At 39.0% G+C, this 24,872-nt stretch overlaps 1 protein-coding gene across 1 annotated transcript in view; it reads right to left on the bottom strand.

Moving 5' to 3' along the window:
• Positions 1-24,872, bottom strand: part of myo3b (myosin IIIB) — a 524,448-nt gene that overhangs the window by 401,552 nt on the left and 98,024 nt on the right. The window contains exons 4-7 of the mRNA XM_039757595.1: positions 20,478-20,571; positions 20,269-20,385; positions 11,289-11,393; positions 9,539-9,622 (exon numbers count right to left, since the gene is read on the bottom strand). Of these exons, the coding sequence (XP_039613529.1) occupies positions 9,539-9,622; positions 11,289-11,393; positions 20,269-20,385; positions 20,478-20,571 (400 nt within the window). The remainder of the gene's footprint in view (positions 1-9,538; positions 9,623-11,288; positions 11,394-20,268; positions 20,386-20,477; positions 20,572-24,872) is intronic.

Genomic DNA, 24,872 nt, shown 5'->3' with positions numbered 1-24,872 from the left:
TTGGGTTTAAACAGGCAACAGTGCCAGCCAGTGTCCACACTTGATAAAATGTATTTCCTAAAAGTGTGTTGTTAGCCACAAGCAGCTGTATGAAATGGACTGTCATATGGATTTAGGACTACATTCATCTTAAATGAGGAAGCATACTGTTGGGCCCAAAGGAATGTAATGCTGTGTAACATAACCACATAGCTGTGGGAGGAAATGCACACAGACACAGGGGAGAACATGCAAAGTCAATGCAGGGAGGGCCCAGGACGCAAACCCTAGTCTCCTTACTGCTAGGCAACAGCGCTACCACTGCGCCACCATGCCGCCCCACTAACAAAATGTTTCACATTATTTCACATTATCATTGTGTCATTTTGCAAATTCAATTGCTTTATTTAAAATTACTTTCTTGTAACTGTCTACACATGTACTTATATCTTGAAATAGATTCCACAAAGAAGTTGCCACTTATAGAGAAACAGAAACTTTACATAGAAAGTACTCATTCAGTTTAATAGATAATGTGTTGATTCAGAGCGAGATTTAGCCAATAGCTTTGACACAACGTTTGTGTTTATGGGGATTAATTACTATGTGTTAGTGAGTGTGAGTATGGGTAATAATACAGAACACTCAAGCATATTCCAGGTTTCATTCCTGGCTTTAGCACCAGGTAAAAGAAATAGGCTCTACAATACTTTCATGTGGCATCATACATAAATGTGTATACGTACAGAGACAGGATTTTGCATGCATACAGCATTAAGATGCACATAATCCAGAGCTGGGACATTGATATTATGAGAATTGCATTACAAGTGAGTGGGTGTGATGGTCCAGGTTGGCTCCACATCCTTTGGCAGTTTAAACCCATATCTGTTGATAATGAAACCAAGGATGATCTGTCCAAATCAGGACATGTGCAGTCAATAATGGTTGGTCTAAAAAGTGATTAGTTGCTTGTATTAAAACTAACAAGGTGTAGAATAGTGCAGCCCTTCCATAAAAACAGGCAAGGTGAGGAGGTTAAACATCCAAATAAATAACAATAAATAGCTCCATAAAAACCAAGGATAAATCCAAGCAGGTCGTGACTTAAAACCTTGAGGCTCAGTGCATCGCCATACGATGTCTTCTCTTCTTATACCGTTAGAGCTCTGCAGTATGAGGAGATCTCCTGCCGACAGGTGCAGTCAACCTTGGCTAACTTCCATCACTGCTATTCCTCAGCCTTACAGGGTGGACCCCATAAGCCCTGCTCCTACTCCCACCACTAGTCCCCAGTGTCTGTGGCAGCCTACTTCAAGTTCATAGGTCACTCCTGCTGTGTGAAGTACTCAGCAGGAGTTAACCCTGTTCAGCCCCATCGAGTGTTGGCTCCCCCCGACCACCTGCCTGTATTTCCAACAGCAAGGCTCCCCTGAACCAGGCTCCCACTCTCTGTTTTCTTATTCTCCATTCATTTCCTTTCAATGTTCTTTTTTATTAGGTCTTCCTGAACTGTCCACTGTTTTCTGCTTAGGCTTCTCCATAAACCTTCAAGGGATGCAGGTGTGGTGGCGTGGATTAGAGCCTCTGCAGTGTTAATGAGGCAATCGACTGAACTGCATGCATTTGCTGGTGAATGAACGCTCAGCCAGTCACTCTCATTTCACACACCAGAATAGTTCAACCACGTTACTACATGCCCACAACTTTCTGAGCCTGAGCACATATTTAGTTACTTACTAAGCTCTTTTAGGGCGGGTGTCAACCTTTGTCGACACAAGGGGTTGAGAGCGAATGTCAAGAGCAGAGGGTTGAAAATGTTGATTAAACTCAACCGTTATAAGTAGAAATCTTTGCTAGGAGGACTGTCAGACTTACCTGTTGACTTGATGTTGAATTCCTGCGTGTGTGTGAGCGGCGTAGAGTAAACGTCTAGAATGGCATCAACATCAGGCAAGAGAGCAAAGCGAATGCACAATGCAAAATATTCTGTGTGTATTATGAATTTATTTTTTGTGTATTATTGCTGAATCGGACTCTGACTTATTGAATTGCGATTTTGATGCAAGTGATCAGAAGATCAAAACAAAAGTCAGGTACCTGCATGAGCTGATAATAATCTATACTAATAAAAGGCAAAGCCCTCACTGACTGACTCACTCACTCACTGACTCATCACTAATTCTCCAACTTCCCGTGTAGGTAGAAGGCTGAAATTTGGCAGGCTCATTCCTTACAGCTTACTTACAAAAGTTGGGCAGTTTTCATTTTTAAATTCTACGCGTAAGGGTCATAACTGGAAGCTATTTTTCTCCATATAATGTAATGGAGTTGAGTTGGAGATGGCGTGGGGGAGTTTCGTGTGACATCATCACGCCTCCTACGTAAGTACGTAGAGAACAAGGAAGAACTCCAAACAGCGATGAGCACAAAACGCCATTTCACAATTGAGAAGGCAGAAAAACATTATGAAGCAAATGATGCATACAAGCATATTCATAAGTACAGCTACTGCGGAAACAAAGCACGGCGTGAACCGTAAGTTTATATTAAATTAAGTTCATAGACAGGCTGCCACTAGCGTTTGTTATTTAGTGCCTGCCCATATAAGGCCGTCCATCAGCGGCAATCCAATAGCAAACACTGCCGGTAAATATTCACGTGTGAAGGACTGTGCTTATGCAGAGGAAGATGAGATGGTCAGGGTGGTGTTTGGCACAAACTCATTGAAACTGCGAGAGAAACTTTTAAGTGCCGGGTCTTAGCTGACATTACACGAGATGGCACCAGCACAGCTGGGAACCTTCGATGCAAGAACACCAAGCAGCTCACGTGAACTGACGCAGTGCACAGACAAAAAGCAACAGTTCCAAAGAGTGCTGAACAAAAACCGAATTACACAATTGAGAAGGCAGCAAAAAATATGAAGCGTCTGATACATACAATCATATTCATAAGTGCAGCTACTGCGGAAACAAAGCACACGGTGGAAAAAGTCAATGTCCCGCTAAAGGAAGAACCGTGTATATATATATATATATATATATATATATATATATATAGATTTATAGATATACAGATAGATAGATATATATATAATGTGTGTGTATGTATGTGTATAGATGTATATATATATGTATATATATATGTATATATATGTTTATATATGTGTCTGTGTGTGTGTGTATATATATATATATATATATATATATATATATATATATATATATATATATATATATATATATATATGCCAGCAACACTCATGACAATGACAAAACAATTACATTGTCAATCATGTTACGTTATTATTAAAATGTTTCCTTTTCTTTTTACTTCTCCTGCCAATCGCAGGTATTTTGCTATATATATATATATATATATATATATACAGATATATATAAATATATAAATATATAAATAGATAGATATGACAACACCACTCATATCAATGACAAAACAATTACATTATCAATCATACGTTATTTTTAAAATGTTTGCTTTTCTTTTTCAAAACTTCTTTAACACACTACTTCTCCGCTGTGAAGCGCTGGTATTTTGCTAGTCTATACTAATAAAAGGCAAAGCCCTCACTCACTCACTCACTGACTCAGCACTAATTCTCTAACTTCCTGTGTAGGTAGAAGGCTGAAATTTGGCAGGCTTATTCCTTACAGCTTACTTACTAAAGTTAAGCACATTTTATTTCGAAATTCTACGCACATAACGGTCGATAACGGTCTATAACGGTCCACAACGTCTGTCATGTTGAACTTTCTTATTTATGGTCCCATCTTCACGAAATTTGGTAGGTGGCTTCCCTGCACTAACCGAAACCAATGTACATACTTATTTCGGTGGTATGACGCCACTGTCAGCCGCTATATTGAACTTTCCAACGTCACTAATTCTCCAAATTCTGGTATAGGTAGAAGGCTGAAATTTGGTACTTATTTCGGTGGTATGATGCCACTGTCGACTGCCATATTGAACTTTTCAACGGTCTTTGTTACTTATGGGCCCATCTTCAAGAAATTTGGTACACGGGTTCCCAACGCTAACTGAATCCTACTTACGTACATATATACGTCCATAGCCTGCAGCTCGGTCACCGTGTGAGGCGGCGTTGGGTCCCCCATCACAACGCCTCCCACGTTGTTGGCTGCCTGCTTATATAAGACCGTCCGTTACTACAGTCTCTACATTCCCTTCCTTGCTTCGTGACGGGATTCACGTCTCCCTACTGATAACTACAGCCTTTTTATTTAATCCACGGCTTCTCCGCTGTTTTATTGTTCATTTATTACGATTATAGTTATTGTGTAGGTATTTTAGACTTACTTTACATTGTTCAGGTACCCATTTCCTTTATCGTTCCAACCGTAATCCCATTAACATGTCTATCGAGGTGATCACCATCGATCAAAGAACTGTCACTTATCGAGTGGTTTCCATGCCCGGAGATGGCACCTGCCTTTTCCATTCTCTTTGTTACATATTGCACGGCCATATCAGGCTCACTGTTGATATCCGGAGGAACATTGTGTCTTATGTATTGAATGACTGGGACAGGTTCAAGGTGTGGACTGATGACGGTACAGGAGATAATTATACTACACAGGAGCACTAGAAGAGTGAAATGCCTAAGCCCTTCACCTATGGTTCTGCATGTGAGTTGATGGCTGCCGCTGAAATGTTCGGTTGTCGCTTTCAAGTGTACTGAAATGGCCAAATATTTTACACCTTTGGACAACTGCCAATGCCTCTTAAACATCTTAGACTCACAGGTGACGATTTCAGTAGTGGACACTTTGATGTTTGTGAATGTTTAAACTCTCAAAACCTGGATGTGAAGTTATCGATGAAACCGGCTGTATGCATACAACGCTTGACAGATGCCGAATGTCACTTTAACACAAGTTCTGCAAATACTGTTGTAACTAAAACAAACCATGAAACTCAAACCGATTATGACAGCAGCAATCCAAGCCGTGAGATTTGAGACAAGATTACTGTTCACATGGCCAACTGTACGTTACATGCTCAAGAGTAAGCTCAGCGCACAGCTTGGTCATATTACAACCGGAGGGCCGAACTCACAATGTGGTTTACAAAGAGAACCTTAACAAATAATTATTGGTATATCTTCCCTCAGTTTAAAAAGGTTTAAGTTTCTTCTTAATAAAACTTTTAAGGTAGTACTGCCATGCTTGGGTATTTTGCTATATATATATATATATATATATATATATAGATAGATATAATGTGTGTGTGTATGTGTATATATATATATATATATAGATTTATAGATATACAGATAGATAGATATATATATAATGTGTGTGTATGTATATACAGTATGTATGTGTATATATATAGAGAGAGATATATATATAAATATTATATATAGAGATATAGATATATATACTGTATATATAATGTGTGTGTATGTATGTATGTGTGTGTGTATATATATATATATATATATATGTATGTATATATGACAGCAACACTCATAACAGTGACAAAACAATTATATTGACAATCATGGTACGTTATTTTCAAAATGTTTCCTTTAATTTTTCATTACTTCTTTAACACACTACTTCTCCGCTGCGAAGCACGGGTATTTTGCTAGTAATAATAATAATAATAATAAGTTACATTTATTGAGCGCATTTCACAAACCCAAGGTCACTTTATACACAGAGTAAAAAAAAAAAAATTACACAGATGACAGAAGTTCATAAAATAGGAAAGTTTTCAGTTGAGATTGAAAAGTGCAGAAAGAGGAGCAATCTCGGAGAGACTGAGGAAAAGAGTTCCAGAGTTGAGGGGCCATAACACCGAAGGACCTGCCTGCCGGGGTGGAGAGTCTGGTGCATGGGACAGTTAAGGAGATGACTGCTCGAGGACCTGAGAGAGCGACAAGGAGTGTAAGGAGCTGAGCAAGGTAGAAGGGGGCAGAGGTTATGTAGGGCTTTGAAGGTGAGAAGCAGAATCTTGAATTCAATCCTTGATGGAACTGGTAACCAGTGAAACTGGGAGAGAAGAGGGGAGATGTGAGCAAAACGCTTTGTGGGGGTGAGGCCAATTAAAAGAGGGAATTACAGTAATCAATACGAGACATTATGAAACAATTAAGCAAAGTCTGAGCATCATTAAAGGACAGAAATGGACGGAGGTGGGCAACGTGACGGAGATGATAGAATGAAATTTTTCGAAAGAGACCTAATGTGTAGCTCAAAATTAAGTGAGGAATCAAACAACACCAAGATTTCTGACAACAGGAGCAGGTTTGACAAGTTTACCATCATATAGGTGATCATGATAGGTCCCCAGCTGATCGTGCAGCTGACGCACCTACGGCTGTTCCTGGGAGGACTACATAGACACTCATCAAACTCCAATTTTGATGCAAATGATCTGGAAATCAAATTGGAAAGATAGGTACCTACACCAGCTGATTGTAGTACTGAACGGCAACATTGTCCTGGGAGGACTACACAGACATAGATTCATAGGAGGAAAGCTGGCAAGTTGACTTCATCAAACGACGTGCCTTCCAGTTTATGAGTGATGAGACAAACAGGTATGTAATAAATATGTAATAATGGTGGGAATTTATATATTGTAGAGGCTCATGAAACATAAAACAGCATGACATCCATCCATTATCCAACCTGCTATATCCTAACTACAGGGTCACGGGGGTCAGCTGGAGCCAATCCCAGCCAACACAGGGCGTAAGGCAGGAAATAAACCCCAGGCTGGGTGCCAGCCCATTCATACAAAATTGTAGTTCAAAATACCTTATAAATGTCATTTAATGCAGACCAGGGTTGCGGGGGTCTGCTGGAGCCCATCCCTGCTAGCATAAGGCGTAAACCAAGACCAAACCCTGGACAAGGGTGGTAGTCCATCACAAGGGCCCCATACATGTGGTTAAAAAAATTTTCAATTAAAAACTCCAGCTGATGAAAAAACAGAGTGACATTTGTCATAAATAAGTATTTTATGTTGATTTATGTGTGAAACCATTGCTTTGTGTGCTTTTCAGAAAACTGAGCCTTTTGGAAAAACATTCAGGACTGGGACAAAAGAAAGAAAAATTAGCCCTAAAAGAGTTCAAACTCCAGCTGCCATGGACCTGTCTCATCATGGGGGGGGGATACTCTAAATACCATTTATCATAAAGTGCTTCAGGGAGTTACTAAGTAAATACAGTACCTAATTCTTTACCATTTACTCTTCAAAAATGATTGCACGCTGGGGAAATTCCTGAATATTGGAAGATAGCAAATGTTGTCCGGTTATTTATGAAAGGTGACTGCGTTAATCCAAGTAACTAAAGGCCAGAAAGTTACAGGCCATGTATCACATGTAAGTTATTGGAAACAATTATTAAGCAGCAGCAATTGTGTAGAATACATGGCTTAGTGAACAGTCAGCATGGGTAAAAATGGAGGAGATCATGAGTCACAGATTTGCTGGAATGCTCTGACAATTCACAGATGGATAGGCAGATAGTGGCTGAAGGTCAATCTATAGATGTATGGAAGTCCTAGTAACACAATGTCTGTTGACTGAGGTGTTGAGGTAGATGTAAACTGCAGGTCTGGAAAAGTATTAGAAGGAAAGGAAAAAAAAAGACAGATCTCTGAAGATATGGCACAATATTCACAGCGGGTCTACAAAACACGAACATCAGATGAACCTGAAAATATGGCAGTAGACTGATATCACTGGTGATCACCTGCTTCCCAATGTGCCAAGCAGCACAGCTGGACCTAAATCTTAATATTAATTGGAGTGGGCATATTTTTTGCACTTGGTATGTACCAGAACTCTGATGTTTTACATTTTTCAATTCTTGTATTCTGATAATACTTTGCTCAAGACAACCAATGAAAAAGCAGATTGAAGTAATAAACTCAGGCGGTGATAAGGCCTTTAGAGTGAATTACAGCACGAGGGAACAGTTAGACTCATCAAGGAGCTGTAGGCGGTAGAAAGAAGCTCTGACACAGAGGCAGCTGTTGGACATGACTCCAAAGCCAGAGAATAGGAAGTGTATTCTGGAGCCAAGATGAGTGTGAGATCCAAAAGAAAGAAGCTGACTAGATTGTGCGCTAGTGTTCATTATTTGGAAAGTAGCAGCAATCCATGTACCGGTAACATATAAGCAGGAGGTAAGTAAACCTGTCTTTATGTGACCTGAATTGGATATATTTCAAAATATTTTATGCTTTCTTCTTCTTCCTCTTTCGGCTGCTCCTGTTAGGTGCTGCCACAGTGGATCATCTTCTTCCATATCTTCCTGTCCTCTCCATCTTGTTGTATCACACCCACCACCTGCATGTCCTCTCTCACCACATCCATAAACCTTCTCTTAGGCCTTCCTCTTCCCTAACATCCTTCTCCTAATATACCCAGCATGTCTTCTCTGCACATGTCCAAACCAATGCAATCTCACCTCTCTGACTTAGTCTGCCAAACGTCCAACCTGAGCTGATCCTCTAATGTCCTCATTTCTAATCCATCCTCGTCACATCTTGTATTTTACGCTTTACAGTACAGTTTAAGGTGATTGTCAAATTGTGACATCAGTGCCATAGCATTTTATTCTATTACTCAGATAATGGGCTTTGACAGCTATATAAATAAAACATATCATCATCATCATTATTATTATTATCATCATCATCATTGGTGGTGTTGAGGCTGTTGTTATTATTATGACGTGTTTTGCATGGAGGCAAAATGAAAAACACACAAGAACAACCTGACATGAAACTCATAAAAAGACTAATTATATTTAAAAGTGATGGACCTAGTATCCCTACAAGACGAGTTTACAAACAGATAAAAACATTGGCCGGTTCTCTGATACAGGACAGAAATGTGGAGTTTCTTCTGTGCTTCTAAGCTAATTTCACAGGAAAAAAAATGGTCAATGCATTCGCACTGCAAACCAGCTAAAGGCATGAATGTCCCTGACCCCATAATCATAACAACAGTCACAATGACAACACTAGATGACTATCTTAGACAAGAAACGGCTATTCTGACTATGACAAATTTAAAGAAATGGACCAAAAAAAAAAAAAAACTACAAAAATAGCACTATTTGGAGGAGAACGATGAAACACCAACTCTCCAAATGGGAAAAATAAAGAATGAAAAAGTTAATAGCCATTAAAATTGCCAAAAGAACAGGCAGAATTTCACAGAGAACGTCATTTCATTTCATATTTCTCTAATTTGGATTCTCACTGCACCCTTGAATCTGCCTTTAAACTAGAGCTCCAGAGAATCAGATATCTTTGTTCTCAAGGGGCTCGTGATTGCAATCCTTGTTTCCCCCAGACACCAAAACACTGTACAGCCATTACTGGCCCGGTGGCTTTGACTTTGTCTCTTTTAACCGAATTCTGTTTCACGACTCTGAGTTCATCTTAAATTATCTTTTGAAGTACCTCAAAAAAAAAAAATCAGTAATAAATGAAAAGTCTTGGCTTTCCCAAAAATACCGAATAGTGACAAATAAATGCAATACCTTTCCAAGGAAGGTTAAATGTTGAACGATTAAATGAGCGCTTTCTGTTTTTCCAGCACCACTTTCACCACTGATGATGATGCACTAGGAGAGAAAAAATATGAATTCAGAAAAAGAAATGTTAATACTGACATACATTTTTTGTCCTTTTATCATTTCTCATAGGTGAAAAAAGGGTGTCAGGACTGTAATAGTTCTGTTCATATCTCGATCATTATAACATAAAGGTAGAGTAAAAATCAGACAAAGGAAGTCTGGTGTTATCTCTGAATACAGAAAACATAAGTATACACATGCGTTTGAATTCTAATAGGAACTGCATTACCAAGTCAAGATGGGGAGCATGCACTTGTACAGGGCGTTGTCATACCCACTACACGACGAAACAACTTGGGAACCCGGCTGGTAAAACCCCAGGGCAGGCACGCGGTCCAGTCCCACCCTCCGGAAATGACCCTCTATCTGCCATAGCTAGGTGTTACATGGGTGACCCCTTGGCCTGGTCCAGCCACTAAGGTCCCCAATATTGAGAATCTTACGAGCCGGATCACCTTATGGGGAAACGCGCCACATGGCTGTAGTGCTGTAACTGACGCTCCCTCACAATGCAGGTAATGTGCCTCATTCAGGACTCCATGAGCAACACAAAGTCCAACCAGCGGTACCCAAGGATTTTCCAGAGAGACACAGTACCAGAGGAGTCCAGTCTTCGTCTCTGGTCACTGGATAGCGTCCATGTCTCGTAACCATATAGCAAGACAGGAAGCACCAGGACTCTAAAGACTTGGACCTTCATCCTTTTGCATAGAATTACCCAGAATTCTAAAAAAAAAAAAAAAAAAATGGGAAGAAGATGTAAGTTAGAGCACAATTGTTTGTAATGTTACATGATCTTCATTGTTGTGTTATGCTAATTTATAATTAAACTTTGCTTCATAAAGTACAACGCATGGTACATTATTGAAATTCCTCTTTGTTATTTTCTTTTTGAGAATTTTTACATTTGCCTTGTGCGGTGTGCCTCAATGGAGGCTTTATATTTTTAGATGCCTGGCCTTTGAATTTTTTATTTTGGAATTTGAATTTTGCTTCTTTGAATATCCTTCTGTCTTAGTAAAATTTGTACAGTTCCAGAAGTTTTAGTTAATTCTTGATAACTGTTTTTGCTCATGGTTAAAGTATATAAGTATTCTTACTTCTATTATTAATACATTTATTTTGTGGCATTTTTGGGTTATAGGAGACTTTTGACTTCCATCTCTGGGTAAAATCATAACAAAAGGTATAACAGTATAATTGTTTTTTGTACTTAAGTAAACTACATTTATAAATCAAGCTGTGTAAATAAAAAAAAATGTTAATTACTAGCAGAAAGCACAATTGACTAATTTAATTATTCCATTCTTGATACAGCACCTTCCATAGGAGCCAATATGTCAGAGCAATTAATAATAATAATTAAAACATGATAAATCACTTTGCAAAATTCATTTTATCATTGTGGAACTTGAACTGTAATTCTCAGACAGACAGCAAAGCAGGAATCTTTCTCGTTAAAAGAAGGTGCAGCATGTCCGCTGCCTTTTCGAAACACTATCTGACCTTACGAAAATACTGGAATGTATTAAAATACTAGAAACAGATTACAGTCGAAAAGCAAAACTTAATCACATCTCTTCTAGTAACACCAAATGCCAGCACCTAACTAACTTCTTTGCCTGCTACCTGTCATTCTGCTCAGAGCGAGTACCTGGTCTTTGCTAAAGGTAACCATTCCTTGGTAGGCAGCATCAGCAGTCGCAAAAATGTGAGGCGGATTGGATGATCTCCTTACTCCATGGTACAATGTTGAAAACTGGAAAAAGGAAAATTAGAGAACTAAATAATATGGTAGGAATGCAGGAGTACAGAGCAAATAAATGATTTCTGCCAAAATAAAAAGTTTATTTTCTGTAACATATAAAGGGGGAGTAAAAATCAAAAAAAGTCTGGCATTGGTGGTAAATTATCATAAGACATTAATATTCATTTAGCAGATTTGGCCCAACAATTTTTATAATAAACTTTTGCTAGTAACAGAATAGTATCTCAGAATAACAATCACCTTCTTCCTATTCCTATCTTTCCCACTTCTATGTAGGGTCAGGGTGCCCAATCCTTCTCCATACAGCTCAGTCCTACACCTCCTTGGCAGTCAGTCCCTTTACCTTCAGATCTTGTTTTACTTTATTCCTCCTCCTTTGTCCTCCCTTCCTTTGTACTTCCATTCCCATCACTCTTTTGTCCACATATCCATTGTCTCTCCTCATCACAAGTCTATACCCCTTCAACCTACTTTCCTGTACTTTCCTAGATATCTCTCCTACACTTTTGTTGTACCTCTGATTGTCTTATTTCTTATTCTGTCCTTTTTATTAACTCCACACATCCAGCTCAACATTCTCATTTCTAACACGTCAAACATCTTGTCCTGGGCCACCTTTACTGCCCAGGTCTCAACTCCATATGTCATTGCTTGTCTTAAACACAGTCTTAAAAACCTCAGCACACCTAGGTATGTTTTCTAAACTACTCATTTTTCTACATAATCTTGGTCCACTTGTGTCAGCTAGATAAATAATTATATACTTATACCATCTGAAGATTGCATTCACAGCCACATTTTCAGTATTCTCATCATTACTCATTAACCTTTCTACACTAACAGCATTGTTGACGACTCCAGACAGGTGGAAATCTCAGGAAGCAAAATCTTTGCTGCAGGGAGGATATCGAAAAACAGACCAGTTGACTTTTGCAATACCTCCTATGTTTAAAGTGCAAGTTACTGCAGGACTACATTTCAGGGGCCAGATTTGCATCCGACAAGAAATTAAATGTTTTGCAGTACTGCAGTAGCAATTAATCACAAAATAACTTACTTGATTTGGTAATGTTATGTATTGTCTTGAACATGGTGCAATTTATATATGCAGTCTATTGTGGGGTAAAGCCTGGACACAGACAGGTAGACATGATGTTTTGCACCAACACACATTATTTACATTATTTACAACTGACAAAGTGCACAAAACCCAGTGCTGCAGCACCAATCACTCCTCAAGTCCAGGCCTTCTCACAATGCCTTTCTCTTCTGTTCGCCTCCACTCCTTTCCTCTTATCCAAGACTTCGTCCTTCTTCCACCCGACTCCAGCCTTTGAATGGACGGAGGCAACCCCTTTTAAAGCCACCCGGATGTGCTCCCGGTGTCCTCCAGTAATCTTCCGCCGACACGCCCTTGTGTGGCAGAAGCGCTGGCTGTGCACCTGGAAGCACTCCGGGTGTCCCCGATCCTCTTCCCCACAGCACTTCCGGGTGTGGCGAAAGTGCTGAGGTCCAGGGCTTTCAAGGCATTGGGGTGCCCCCTGGCGGTGACCACCTGGTCCCCAAAGCAACCAGGGCGGTTGCCCCCTCGTGGTCTGGAGGAGGTGCAAACCCTCCTCTGGTCCTCCTGGGTGTCCCGGCTGGGACAGCCACCCCAGCCATCTCTGACACTATAAATCTTATCTATAAGTGTATATCTAAAGTGTATAATATATACATAGTAAATTTAAATATAAAATAAATATATATGTAAAATAAAAAATGAATATAAATATATATATATATATATTGTATATGTGTTTATGTGCACTATATATATATATATATATACATAATTAATATAATATACTTATATATATGTATACAGTGCATCACTTTTTCCACATTTTGTTATGTTACCGTCTTATTCCAAAATGGATTGAATTCACTTTTTCCTCAGAATTCTACATACAACACCCCATAATGACAACGTGAAAAATAGTTTACTTGAGATTTTTGCAAATTTATTAAAAATAAAAAAACTGAGAAAGCACATGCACATAAGTATTCACAGCCTTTGCCATGAAGCTCCAAATTGAGCTCAGGTGCATCCTGTTTCCCCTGATCATCCTTGAGATGTTTCTGCAGCTTCATTGGAGTCCACCTGTGGTAAATTCAGTTGATTGGACCTGATTTGGAAAGGCACACACCTGTCTATAGAAGGTCCCACAGTTGACAGTTCATGTCAGAGCACAAACCAAGCGTGAAGTCAAAGGAATTGTCTGTAGACCTCCGAGACAGGATTGTCTCGAGGCACAAATCTGGGGAAGGTTACAGAAAAATTTCTGCTGCTTTGAAGGTCCCAATGAGCACAGTGGCCTCCATCATCCGTAAGTGGAAGAAGTTTCAAACCACCAGGACTCTTCCTAGAGTTGACTGGCCATCTAAACTGAGCGATCGAGGGAGAAGGGCCTTAGTCAGGGGGGTGACCAAGAACCCAATGGTCACTCTGTCAGAGCTCCAGAGGTCCTCTGTGGAGAGAGGAGAACCTTCCAGAAGGACAACCATCTCTGCAGCAATCCACCAATCAGGCCTGTATGGTAGAGTGGCCAGACGGAAGCCACTCCTTAGTAAAAGGCACATGGCAGCCCGCCTGGAGTTTGCCAAAAGGCACCTGAAGGACTCTCAGACCATGAGAAACACAATTTTCCGGTCTGATGAGACAAAGATTGAACTCTTTGGTGTGAATGCCAGGTGTCATGTTTGGAGGAAACCAGGCACCGCTCATCACCAGACCAATACCATCCCTACAGTGAAGCATGGTGGTGCCAGCATCATGCAGTGGGGATGTTTTTCAGTGGCAGGAACTGGGAGACTAGTCAGGATAAAGGGAAAGATGACTGCAGCAATGTACAGAGACATCCTGGATGAAAACCTGCTCCAGAGCACTCTTGACCTCAGACTTCGGCGACAGTTCATCTTTCAGTTTTTGCTTTGTCATTCTGTGGAATTAGGTGATGCCTGATGTGGGGAAAAACTCAAACGATTTTAGTGTAATGCTGGAATATAAAAATATATGAAAAGAGGGAAGGGATCTGAATATTTTCTGAATAAAACTTAAATCCATGAGACTGCTTCAGTGGGTCAAGGTCTGCTACATTATGTATGGCGGTATACTATGAATACAAGATCAGCAGGTGCTTTATGTTATTTTAAAAAGACTTTTGACAAATTGACTTACTTGTGGACTGGCACTACACACACCATAAAGCAAAAAGGCTCCCAGGTCAGCCTATACCACTGATACACAAAAGAGCACCGAGTGAGCCATTTAACTAACCTGCCCTCGCCACCTTTGTAAAAATCTACTCAATATATTTAAAAGCCTAAGCCTAAAAGTGCAACGATTTTGGACAACGACTTTATGTGACATTTTTTGTCACGCTTTAAATCGGGCTTATTTTAAAACCTATTATACAGTAATGTTTGGTATCATTCTTTTCAGAATTTATAGAACTTTAATGTGATGTTGTTAGATTTTCAAATTCTTATTCCGTTTTTAAATTATAAACTAAATATCAAGAAAGTCGTGGTTTATAAGAATGTCAGATAAAATGAATGAATAGTTTATTTAGTGCCTTATAAATACTCATTGAGCATAGAGGTCCTCAGTTTAATGGGAATACTCCGTTCGGTAAGAGAGTAAATATTTAATTCTCATTTCATGATTTTTACTCCATTAAATAATAATTAATTTTTCTTTTACATATTTATAGAATTCCATGATTTTGACTCCAATAAATAATCATTTTTATATTTGTACATTTACAGATTTTACTAATATTCTGGCCACAACTGGGGGTTGGTCACCGAAGGCACCAGGGGAGCTTGGCCCCCTAATATGAATATAATTGTAATTCTGTGATTTAAGTCATTTTGGATACAAGTACCAGCTAAATGTTAATAATAAAAAAAGGCTGCTGTTTAATGCAATTTTATGTGAAATGATACATAATAGCACCACAAAAATCCATATAGCTGAACATTATATTGCACCCTTGATACTTTATCAGGTATACTGCCTTTTTGGCTAATAATTAATATGATTTTTGCAAACAATCAAATATTTCATGCGTTTCCTTAAAATATGAATAACAGAAAGTGCTTTGCACCTTTTATGGTGAGCATTTTAAAAAGACTTTCAGAGTAAGTGAACTTGGGAATACAGAGATTATAATATTTAAACCAATCAGTAAACATTTTAGACATTTCATTTTACACTGTTTCTAATCATAAACCCCTTTACTCAGGCTGTATTTTACACAATGCTTTTCACAGAGCACTTTACACAATGATTCCCAATCATATACAGGACTGCCCAGAGGCAGCCATACTGAACAGCAGTCACGGTGCTGTACACATTTCATTCTGCTTTACTGATATGAATCTTTTCTTAAACTGTTAATAAAGAAATACTATATATTATCAATCTTTAAATAGCATTTTAATATGAAGTATACCACTGTACAGCTCATTACACAGGTAGTCAAACTTTATTTTACCTACTGCATACTTTTTAAATAATCAATCAACTTTTACTCATACAGACCCGTTAATGTGATTTATAGTGTATAAATCAATACTTGTTGTATGCACATAGTGTGTGTCATCAAGTTATTTACACACATAATCAAGTTTCCTTTAAAATTTACACACTTAACGGGCATCACTAGCATTTGACATTTTATACCAAAAATATTTATGTATGCCTTTCATAACACATAAACTTACAAACGGCTGTAGAAAATGAATAGGTTTTATTTTATATTGGGCCATAAATAAAGCATGCGGGCACAAACCATTTAAAATAATCTATTCTTCATTTTATATTGACACTTTTAAAATGATTACTATATCAAAGCACTTTTCAACTACTACTTAACTCAGTGACTTGTGAAATGCATGTATAATGAGCACTATGCCATATGATTTCTCAAATAAAAATTCAAATACTTCAGTTTACAAGCTTAATTTTATAGCACTGCCTTTTTCCTACTGCATATTATTGCAAATCTCTTTCCACATTTATTCAAGCTTTATTTTAGTGCCTATCATTGTGAAAATGAGTGCAAAATGCTTTATATATCCACCTTAATCAAAAGATAAGTGTATGCGTCTGTCCTGATGCACTATCTCTGTTATTCCAACAAATAGAGCATCACAAACTTTATTAAATAAAATGCATTGCATTTCTCCTTCAAACAGATGGTATATCACAAACATTAACACTGATTTTACAATTCCCATACCAAATGGCATATTACAGAGACATATGCATTGCATTTTTCATTTCAACTTATGGTGCATCACAAACATTTCCAGCAATACAATGCATTTGTCATTCCAACAGAGGGTACATCACAAATATTAACACTGCACTTATGAATCCCATACGAAATGGCTTATAATAGAGACTAATTTGTCATTTCAATTGATGATGAATCACAAACATTGTAGAAATAAAATGTATTGCATTTGTCATTCCAATAGATGGCACTTCACAACCATTACCACTGTTTTTACAAATCTCAAACCAGATGGTATATGAATTTAAAATCCAAAATATATATGGTTTCACGAACGTCTCATTACTCGTACAACTCGGTTTATGACCAAAAAGTTCGGCAAACTTTTGCCTTGGTTCACGACCACATACTCGGTATACGAACAAGCCAGTCTCCCTTTAGGTTTGTACACGTTCAGTCTCTCCCTGTGCATTCCCTGTGCAGCGAGCGAGCAAGAGAGAGAGAGAGAGAGAGCGACACACACACAAAGACGCGAGCGAAAGACACACACAGAGGCGCGCGAGAGACACACACACACCACGCACACACGAAAGAGAGAGAGAGAGAGCGAGCGAGCGAGAGAGAGAGGGACAGCTGGACGCAAAAGGTAGAAAAGGCTTGTTTTTGTTTTCAGTTCTGTTTACAGTGATCGGTTCATAGCGTGCATTGTGGTAATGTTACTTTTCTTGGTTGTTTATTAGATTACGGATTTTTCAAATATTCAATTTTTCCCTGTGCCTAAAACTCATTAAAAAAGTGTTTTTAGCGAGCGGTTCGTAGCGCTATAGCGTGAACTCTTGCAGTGTTAGTTTTTTCTGTTGTTCAAGGTTTTCTCAGTGTTTTTCAATGTTTTTACATTTAGTTTACTATTACGCTGTGCATTCTATGGTATGATTAACTATATTTTTGCATAAAAACTAAACAAATATATATATTTACATACAGTTCATACGGTCTGGAACGGATTAATTGTATTTAAATACAATCCTATGGTGAAAATTGCTTCGATTCCACTGTGTGTGTGTGTGTATGTATATATATATATATATATATATATATATATATATATAAACATATGCATTGCATTTATCATTCCAACAGATGGAGCACCATAAACATTTGTAGTAATAAAATACATCGCATTTGTCATTCCAACAGATGAACGCAACACAAATATTAACACTGTTTTAAAGCATACTATGCCAAATGGTACATAATAGAGACATTTACATTGTATTTTTCATTTCAACTTATAGCACATCACAAATATTAACACTGCTTTTATGAATCCCATACCAAATGTGTTATATTAGAAACAATAATTGCTGTTCTAACAGATGATGCATCATAAACACTTGTAATAAAATGCACTGCATTTGTCATTTCAATAGATAGCACAACACAAGCTTTAACAAATCCCAAACCAGATGGCATATATATCAAATCAAAAAAAAAAAATAAAATAAAAAATTTATATATATATATATATATATATATATATATATATATAAATATATAAATATATATATATATATATATACATTGTCACAGATGGCTGGGGTTCTTACCCAGCCGGGACGCCTAAAAGGACCGGAAGGGGGCAAAAATAGCTTCCGGGCCACAAGGGGGTAACCGCCCTGGAACAGGAATAGACCATGGGAAAAGACAGAAAAGATTATAACTCATTGGGACCCGTGGCCACCGTCAGAGGGCACCTTAAGCCTCGTGGGACCTGGAAATAGTTACTTCCGCCACACTCTGCAAGATGGTGGAGGAACCTTCCAGGGATGCCCGGAGTGCTTCCGGTGCAAAGGGCAGCACTTCCGCCACACCAGGAAGTGCTGCCGGATGGATGTCATCAGCCACCTGGAGCACATCCGGGCAGGAATAAAAGGGGCTGCCTTCCAGCAATCGGAGAGCGAGAGTCAGGAGAGGGAGCAGGACGAAGCTCCCAGGAGGAGATTGGCGGCCAAGGACAGAGATAAAGGATTATTGCTTTATGCATTGTGTGGTGTTTTGGACTGTGTTTATTTAATGAATAATAAACATGTGACTTTTATAAAGATGTGGTCTCCGACTGGTGGTGTCCGGGCAAGTCTCACAACATACATACTGTATATACATATATAGATACAGTGGAACCTTGGTTTGTGAGTAACTTGGTTTACGAGTGTTTTGCAAGACAAGCTAAATTTTTTAATAAATTTTGACTTGATAAATGAGCAAAGTCTTGCAATAGCGTGGATACACTTTATCTGCTGAGCGTCATGTGATCACAACTGAGCAGACTGTTCTTCTCTCTCTCTTTCTCTCTCTTCTCTTGAGGGCAATCGTCTCCTATTCTCCATCTGAGTCTGCGTGCCTCACTCATATAGTCAACAGCCATACGAGCGTATACTGTTTACTACAGCATTGTGACTGTGTGTGTGTGTGTGCGCTGTGAAGTGCGAGTCCCCATCTTGCGCCCCAAAACACGAAGCTGAGTCACAGTACTTTAACACCAGCTTTATTCAGCTTGAAACAGCAACAGCGCTGTTATTTATTGTAGCGGGATCTTTATAATGTTCCTTGTATCACCCATCGACGGCAGGCGCTTACAGAAGGTCTGCGATCTTTTTGGATACGCTTATACGCCAAACAACTACAACGCTGGAAGACTGCGATTGCTTTGGGACGCTCTTCCACGTGTCGTTGCATTGGGTGGAATCCCACAAGAGTTTAGAAACTCACTCACCCCAGCCATGATTCTTTGTAAAGGTAAAGTGCAGGTTAATTTGTTTTATGTATTTTTACTTTATATTTTATATTATTCATTTTATATGAATAGTTTTGGGTTGTGGAATGAATCATCTTGAGTTTCCATTATTTCTTATGGGGAAATTCACTTTGATATACGAGTGCTTTGGACTGCGAGCACGTTTCCGGAACGAATTATGCTCACAAACCAAGGTTCCACTGTATACACACGCGCATATATATATATATATATATATATATATATATATATATACAGTACACATATATATATATACATATACATATATATATATATATATCTATATATATCTCAGAGACATACACATTGTATTTGTCGTTCCAACAGATGGCACATCACAAACATTTTTAGTAATAAAATACATTGCATTTGTCATTCCAATAGATGGCGTATCACAAATACTAACACTGCTTTTAGAAGTCCCATACCAAATGTCATATAACAGAGACTTATACATTGCATTAACATTGCGAACGTTAATGCTGACAACGATTACTTAGGTTTCAGCCAGTCTTAGATGAGTAGCAAGTACATATTTTCCTTTCACAGTAAGTTCTTAGAAAAATCACCTTCATATTTAACTTTCTTAGCTGAATACTACAGTATATTAAGATTTTTTAAGGAAAGAATTGTGAATAAACTGCTTGAATACAACTTGTCAGACAAACGTAGCAATGGGAATAGAGTAAGAAGAAATTTGAAAATGAGCCAACTTGACAAGACAGCATTAAGGCTCTTGCTAAATGAATATTTTTGAAGGTCCTACCTGGGGAGAGTAGATGTTGAGATTCTGGAAAGGGTTCAAGGCAATGAGAATATCTCCCACATATGTGTAGATCTGAATATCAGCATACCTCTTCTGCAAATGGGCAATAATAGATTCCTTCACAAAATCAGAGGAGAAAAAAAAAATACAGTCAACTAAAACTGAAAATGTTTAAATCACCATTAATTCAATTCAATTTGAAGAGTTACCTCATCTAAAACTTCAAGGTTGACCAGGTCATCATCCGGGCAACTTTCCACCAGATGTTCTTTGAGAGTTTTCCTGCTGTTGATTTGCTCGTGTCTACAGGCGATAAGGAAAGTGCAGTTAAATGTCTGCTGTTACCATGTGCTGCTTTGCTTGCCTTCAATGGCAGGCTTCACTCCGCGTTTACAAATGAATGTACTTGAGAACACCTCCCAGGTGGCTTATTGATCAGCAGGGGGTCCAGATTTACTGTGATGAACATTTAATTTTGTCTCCAATTGACCTTTCACTCTCCAGAAGGGAAGCAAATGCCAGAGGGTCAGCTACTTCATTGTGCAGTCCTGTCAAATGCCTAGCCTCAAGGGGTCAATGCTGAATTAAAGGATATTATTGAACTTCTTTTGTTGTTGGTTTCTGCAGGTCTGCTCTATAGGCAGAAAAACCTTTAGGTCTAATACAATGATCTGCTGAACAACAAAACTCAAATTTCCAGAGACCCAAAGATTTTAATTACCATTTGCAGAGTGAAAAACAGGAAGATGCAATAAAAAGCACAACCTAGTCCCTAGAGTTTCTTTCAGTCTGTGATTTAAAGTCACTCTGCAAGAGCCGTAGCTGACTGTATCACTTCTAATAAATATCCAGCAGCTACTTCCTAATCCAAGCAATGGAAAGCAATTAAAGCAGACATTTCTTTATTCAGTGATCCTTACCTATAAATAACTTCAGCTACAGCTACAGTGGCACAATACATCAAAATATCCTTTCTCCAAGATATCAAACACTTGTTCTGACAACAAAAAACTTAGAGTTTTGCAAACTGATGTGCTTCAGGGGTTAGCCCTTAGTGCCCTCCAATACATTTTGAATTGTGCTTCCCTCTTCTTGTTCCATTCCTTCACTTCAACACAACATAACCTTTATAGCCCACCCACTGAAAAACTAAAAGTAGAGTCCAATCCACCTAGCCCACCGTTCAGAAATTCCAACCTGTTAGAGTCATTGAGATGCACGTCTGGAATCAGTGGCCTGTTATTCTTCCATAATACATTTTTCCACAAGATGGTGACGGGACTCAGGAAAGATTTTGGTCGGTTTTGTAGCATGGTAGGTGTTGCACACCCTCTGCCTGATTGACGTAACTGGCCACTTCAGACTCATCAGGGGATCTAATTCACTTTGGCAGGGGATGAGAGGCATGAATCTCTTCTTCCTGCAGCCTTTTTAATGGGATTACAGTCTACATCTGAGGACAGGCCTAACAGGATATTGTACATATCCTTCAGAGCATGCCGACCGATAGCACATATACTAAAATGTGAGAAACAGGTAAACTAAATCCAGAGATCTGCAAGTGCTGAACTTAGAAAGGAAACAAGCATGTGGTAGAGTTATCACATATTTGTGCATAATCAGAAACATACAGGAATACACCTGAACCAATTCATACTTATTGTGACCAAACCATGCACCGCTACACAAACACAAGTACTGTGTTCAAATAAATAATTTATTAACAATAATACCTCAACAACACACACACACAATTTCACTTTGCTTCTCTTTTGCCTCTTCTTCACACTTCCAGGTGAGCTTTGTCCTCTTTCACCCAACTCCCACTTCCCCGGATGAAGTCAATTGGCTCCTTTTATCTTGGGTCTGGGTGTTCTTCCAGTGCCAGGGCATTGCCCAATGGAAATACTTCTGGGTCAATTGGAATTCTCAAAAACCAAAGACCACCATTCCTAATAGCAACTCTTATTCTTTGCATTTATATAGCGCTTTTCTCACTACTCAAAGCGCTCAGCAATTGCAGGTTAAGGGCCTTGCTCAAGGGCCCAACAGAGCAGAGTCCCTTTTGGCATTTATGGGACTCGAACCGGCAACCTTCTGATTGCCAGTGCAGATCCCTCTTGTGTTAGCCAGGCACCCCAACAGGGCTGCTCTATGGCACTACAACTCCCAGCATGCCCTGTGGGTATCAATTGGTGTATCGGACTCCAGGGTTGCTGCCACCTACCAGTTTGGTAAAGCATGTGGCTTCAACAATTCAGCTCCCTGTCCTTCCTTCAAGTTGGCCTCTAGCCAGAAACCTCGGTTCACAACCATAATTCATTCCAAAACGATGTAATTTCCCCCATAGGACTATATGTAAAATACAATTAATCCGTTCCAGACCGTACAAACTGAATGTAAATATATATTTTTTTAAAGATTTTTAAGCACAAATATAGTTAATTATACCATAGAATGCACAGTGCAATAGTAAACTAAATGTAAAAACACTAAATAACACTGAGAAAACATTGAACAACAGAGAAAACTAACACTGCAAGAGTTTGCGCTATAGTGCTAGGAACTGCTTGCTAAAAACACTTTTTTTAATGCGTTTTAAGCACAGGGAAAAAAATGAATATTTGAAAAATCCGTAATTAGTAACAAGTAACATTGCAACAATGCACGCTACGAACTGACGCTGTAAACAGAAGTGAAGTGGAGATTAAAATCCAACAGAAAAAAGTCTTCATTGAATACAACGAGGTTAAAACAATGCTCGGTCGGATCAGTCTCTTTAAAAAGAAGCCTTACGTGTGCAGCCGTCTCTCTCGCGCACGTGCGTGTGTCTGTGTATGTATGTGTGTCTCTCTGGTGCGCGCATCTGTGTTTGTGTGTGTGGCTCTTGTGTCTGTCTGTATGTGTGTGTGTGTGGCGCTCTCTCTCGCTGTTGCGCTCTCGCTCACTGCTCAGAGAATGCACAGGGAAAGAGTGAACACGTACCGAAATCATCGGCACGCACAAACCAAAAGGGAAACTGGCTTGTTCATATACCGAGTCTGTGGTCGTGAACAGAGGCAAAAATTTGGCAAAATTTTTGGTCGTAAACCGAATTGTACGTGTTCCGAGATGTTCGTGAACCGAGGTTTTACTGTAATATTCTTCCATCTCTTCCTGCCGGGGTGCCAGCATACTCTTTAGAGGGCTTCCTATGCTTAGATCCTTTTGTAGGCAGAGAACCTCCTGATCCTATTTATGCCTAATTGCTACCTGGGTTTCCAGGCCAGATATGGGAAAGGAGCCCACTGACATCCATTACATTATAATTAAACTGAGGCCCATAAAGATTGGTATAATCAGAGGTATGCACAGTGGCAAAGACACATACTGTACATGCATTAGCACATGCAAGCACAGGCCTGTATGGATTGAGACAGAAATGGTTATGCATATTCTATAGATACATGGATCTATGTACACAGGGACATATACTTCATAGCCTTCTGCTGCTATGCACCTAAAATCTGGAATAGCCTGCCGATAGGAATTCGCCAGGCAAATACAGTAGAGCACTTTAAAACACTGCTGAAAACACATTACTTTAACATGGCCTTTTTATAACTTCACTTTAACATAATCCTGATACTCTGTATGTTCAATTCTTCATAATAACTATTCATGGTGGCTCTAAAATCCGTACTGACCCCTACTCTCTTCTGTTTCTTTTCCGGTTTCTTTGTGGTGGCGGCCTGCGCCACCACCACCTACTCAAAGCATCATGATGCTCCAACAATGATGGACTGAAAGCCAGAAGTCTACGTGACCATCATCATCAGGTCCTTCCATGAAAATATGATGATTTATGTTAGGTAGAATGCCCAGAGGGGACTGGGCAGTCTCTTGGTCTGGAACCCCTACAGATTTTATTTTTTTCTCCAGCTTTTGGAGTTTTTTTTGTTTTTTCTGTCCACCCTGGCCATCGGACCTTACTCTTATTCTATGTTAATTAATGTTGACTTATGTTTATCTTTTATTGTGTCTTCTTTTACTCTATTCATTTTGTAAAGCACTTTGAGCTACATTTTTTTTTGTATGAATATGTGCTATATAAATAAATGTTGATTGATTGATTGATTGATTGATATACTACGTGTCAGATGATTCAGCCACAACCATTGACAAGAAACGCATCAAATCAAGCACATGGCCACACAATCTCCATTGAAACTCACTGGGAGTAGAATGGGCCAAACTAAAGAGATCAGTGACTTTAAGTGTGGCACTGTCATAGGATGCCACATGTCAGTATGTGAAGTTTCTGCTCTTCTCCCAGTCAAGCCTAAGGGATATTATTGTGAAATGGGAGCGTTAAGGAGCAACAACAGCTCAGCCACTAAATGGTAGGCCATGCAAACTCACAGATTGGGGCTATTGAGTGCTAAAGTATAGCACGAGTAAAAATTGCCATTCTTCAGGTTCATTACTCACAAGAGAGTTCCAAATTGTCATTGGAAGCAACATTAACACAAAAACTGAGTGTTGGGAGTTTCATAAAATGGATTTGCAAGGCTGAGCACCTGAATTCAAGCCTAAGATCACTATGCACAATGAGAAGAGTGGGC

Source organism: Polypterus senegalus, chromosome 6 (assembly GCF_016835505.1).
Source record: "Polypterus senegalus isolate Bchr_013 chromosome 6, ASM1683550v1, whole genome shotgun sequence".
In the NCBI taxonomy this organism is placed as follows: Eukaryota; Metazoa; Chordata; class Cladistia; order Polypteriformes; family Polypteridae; genus Polypterus; species Polypterus senegalus.
The sequence above is the reverse complement of the archived record's forward strand: the minus strand, read 5'-3'. Positions and strand labels throughout refer to the sequence as shown.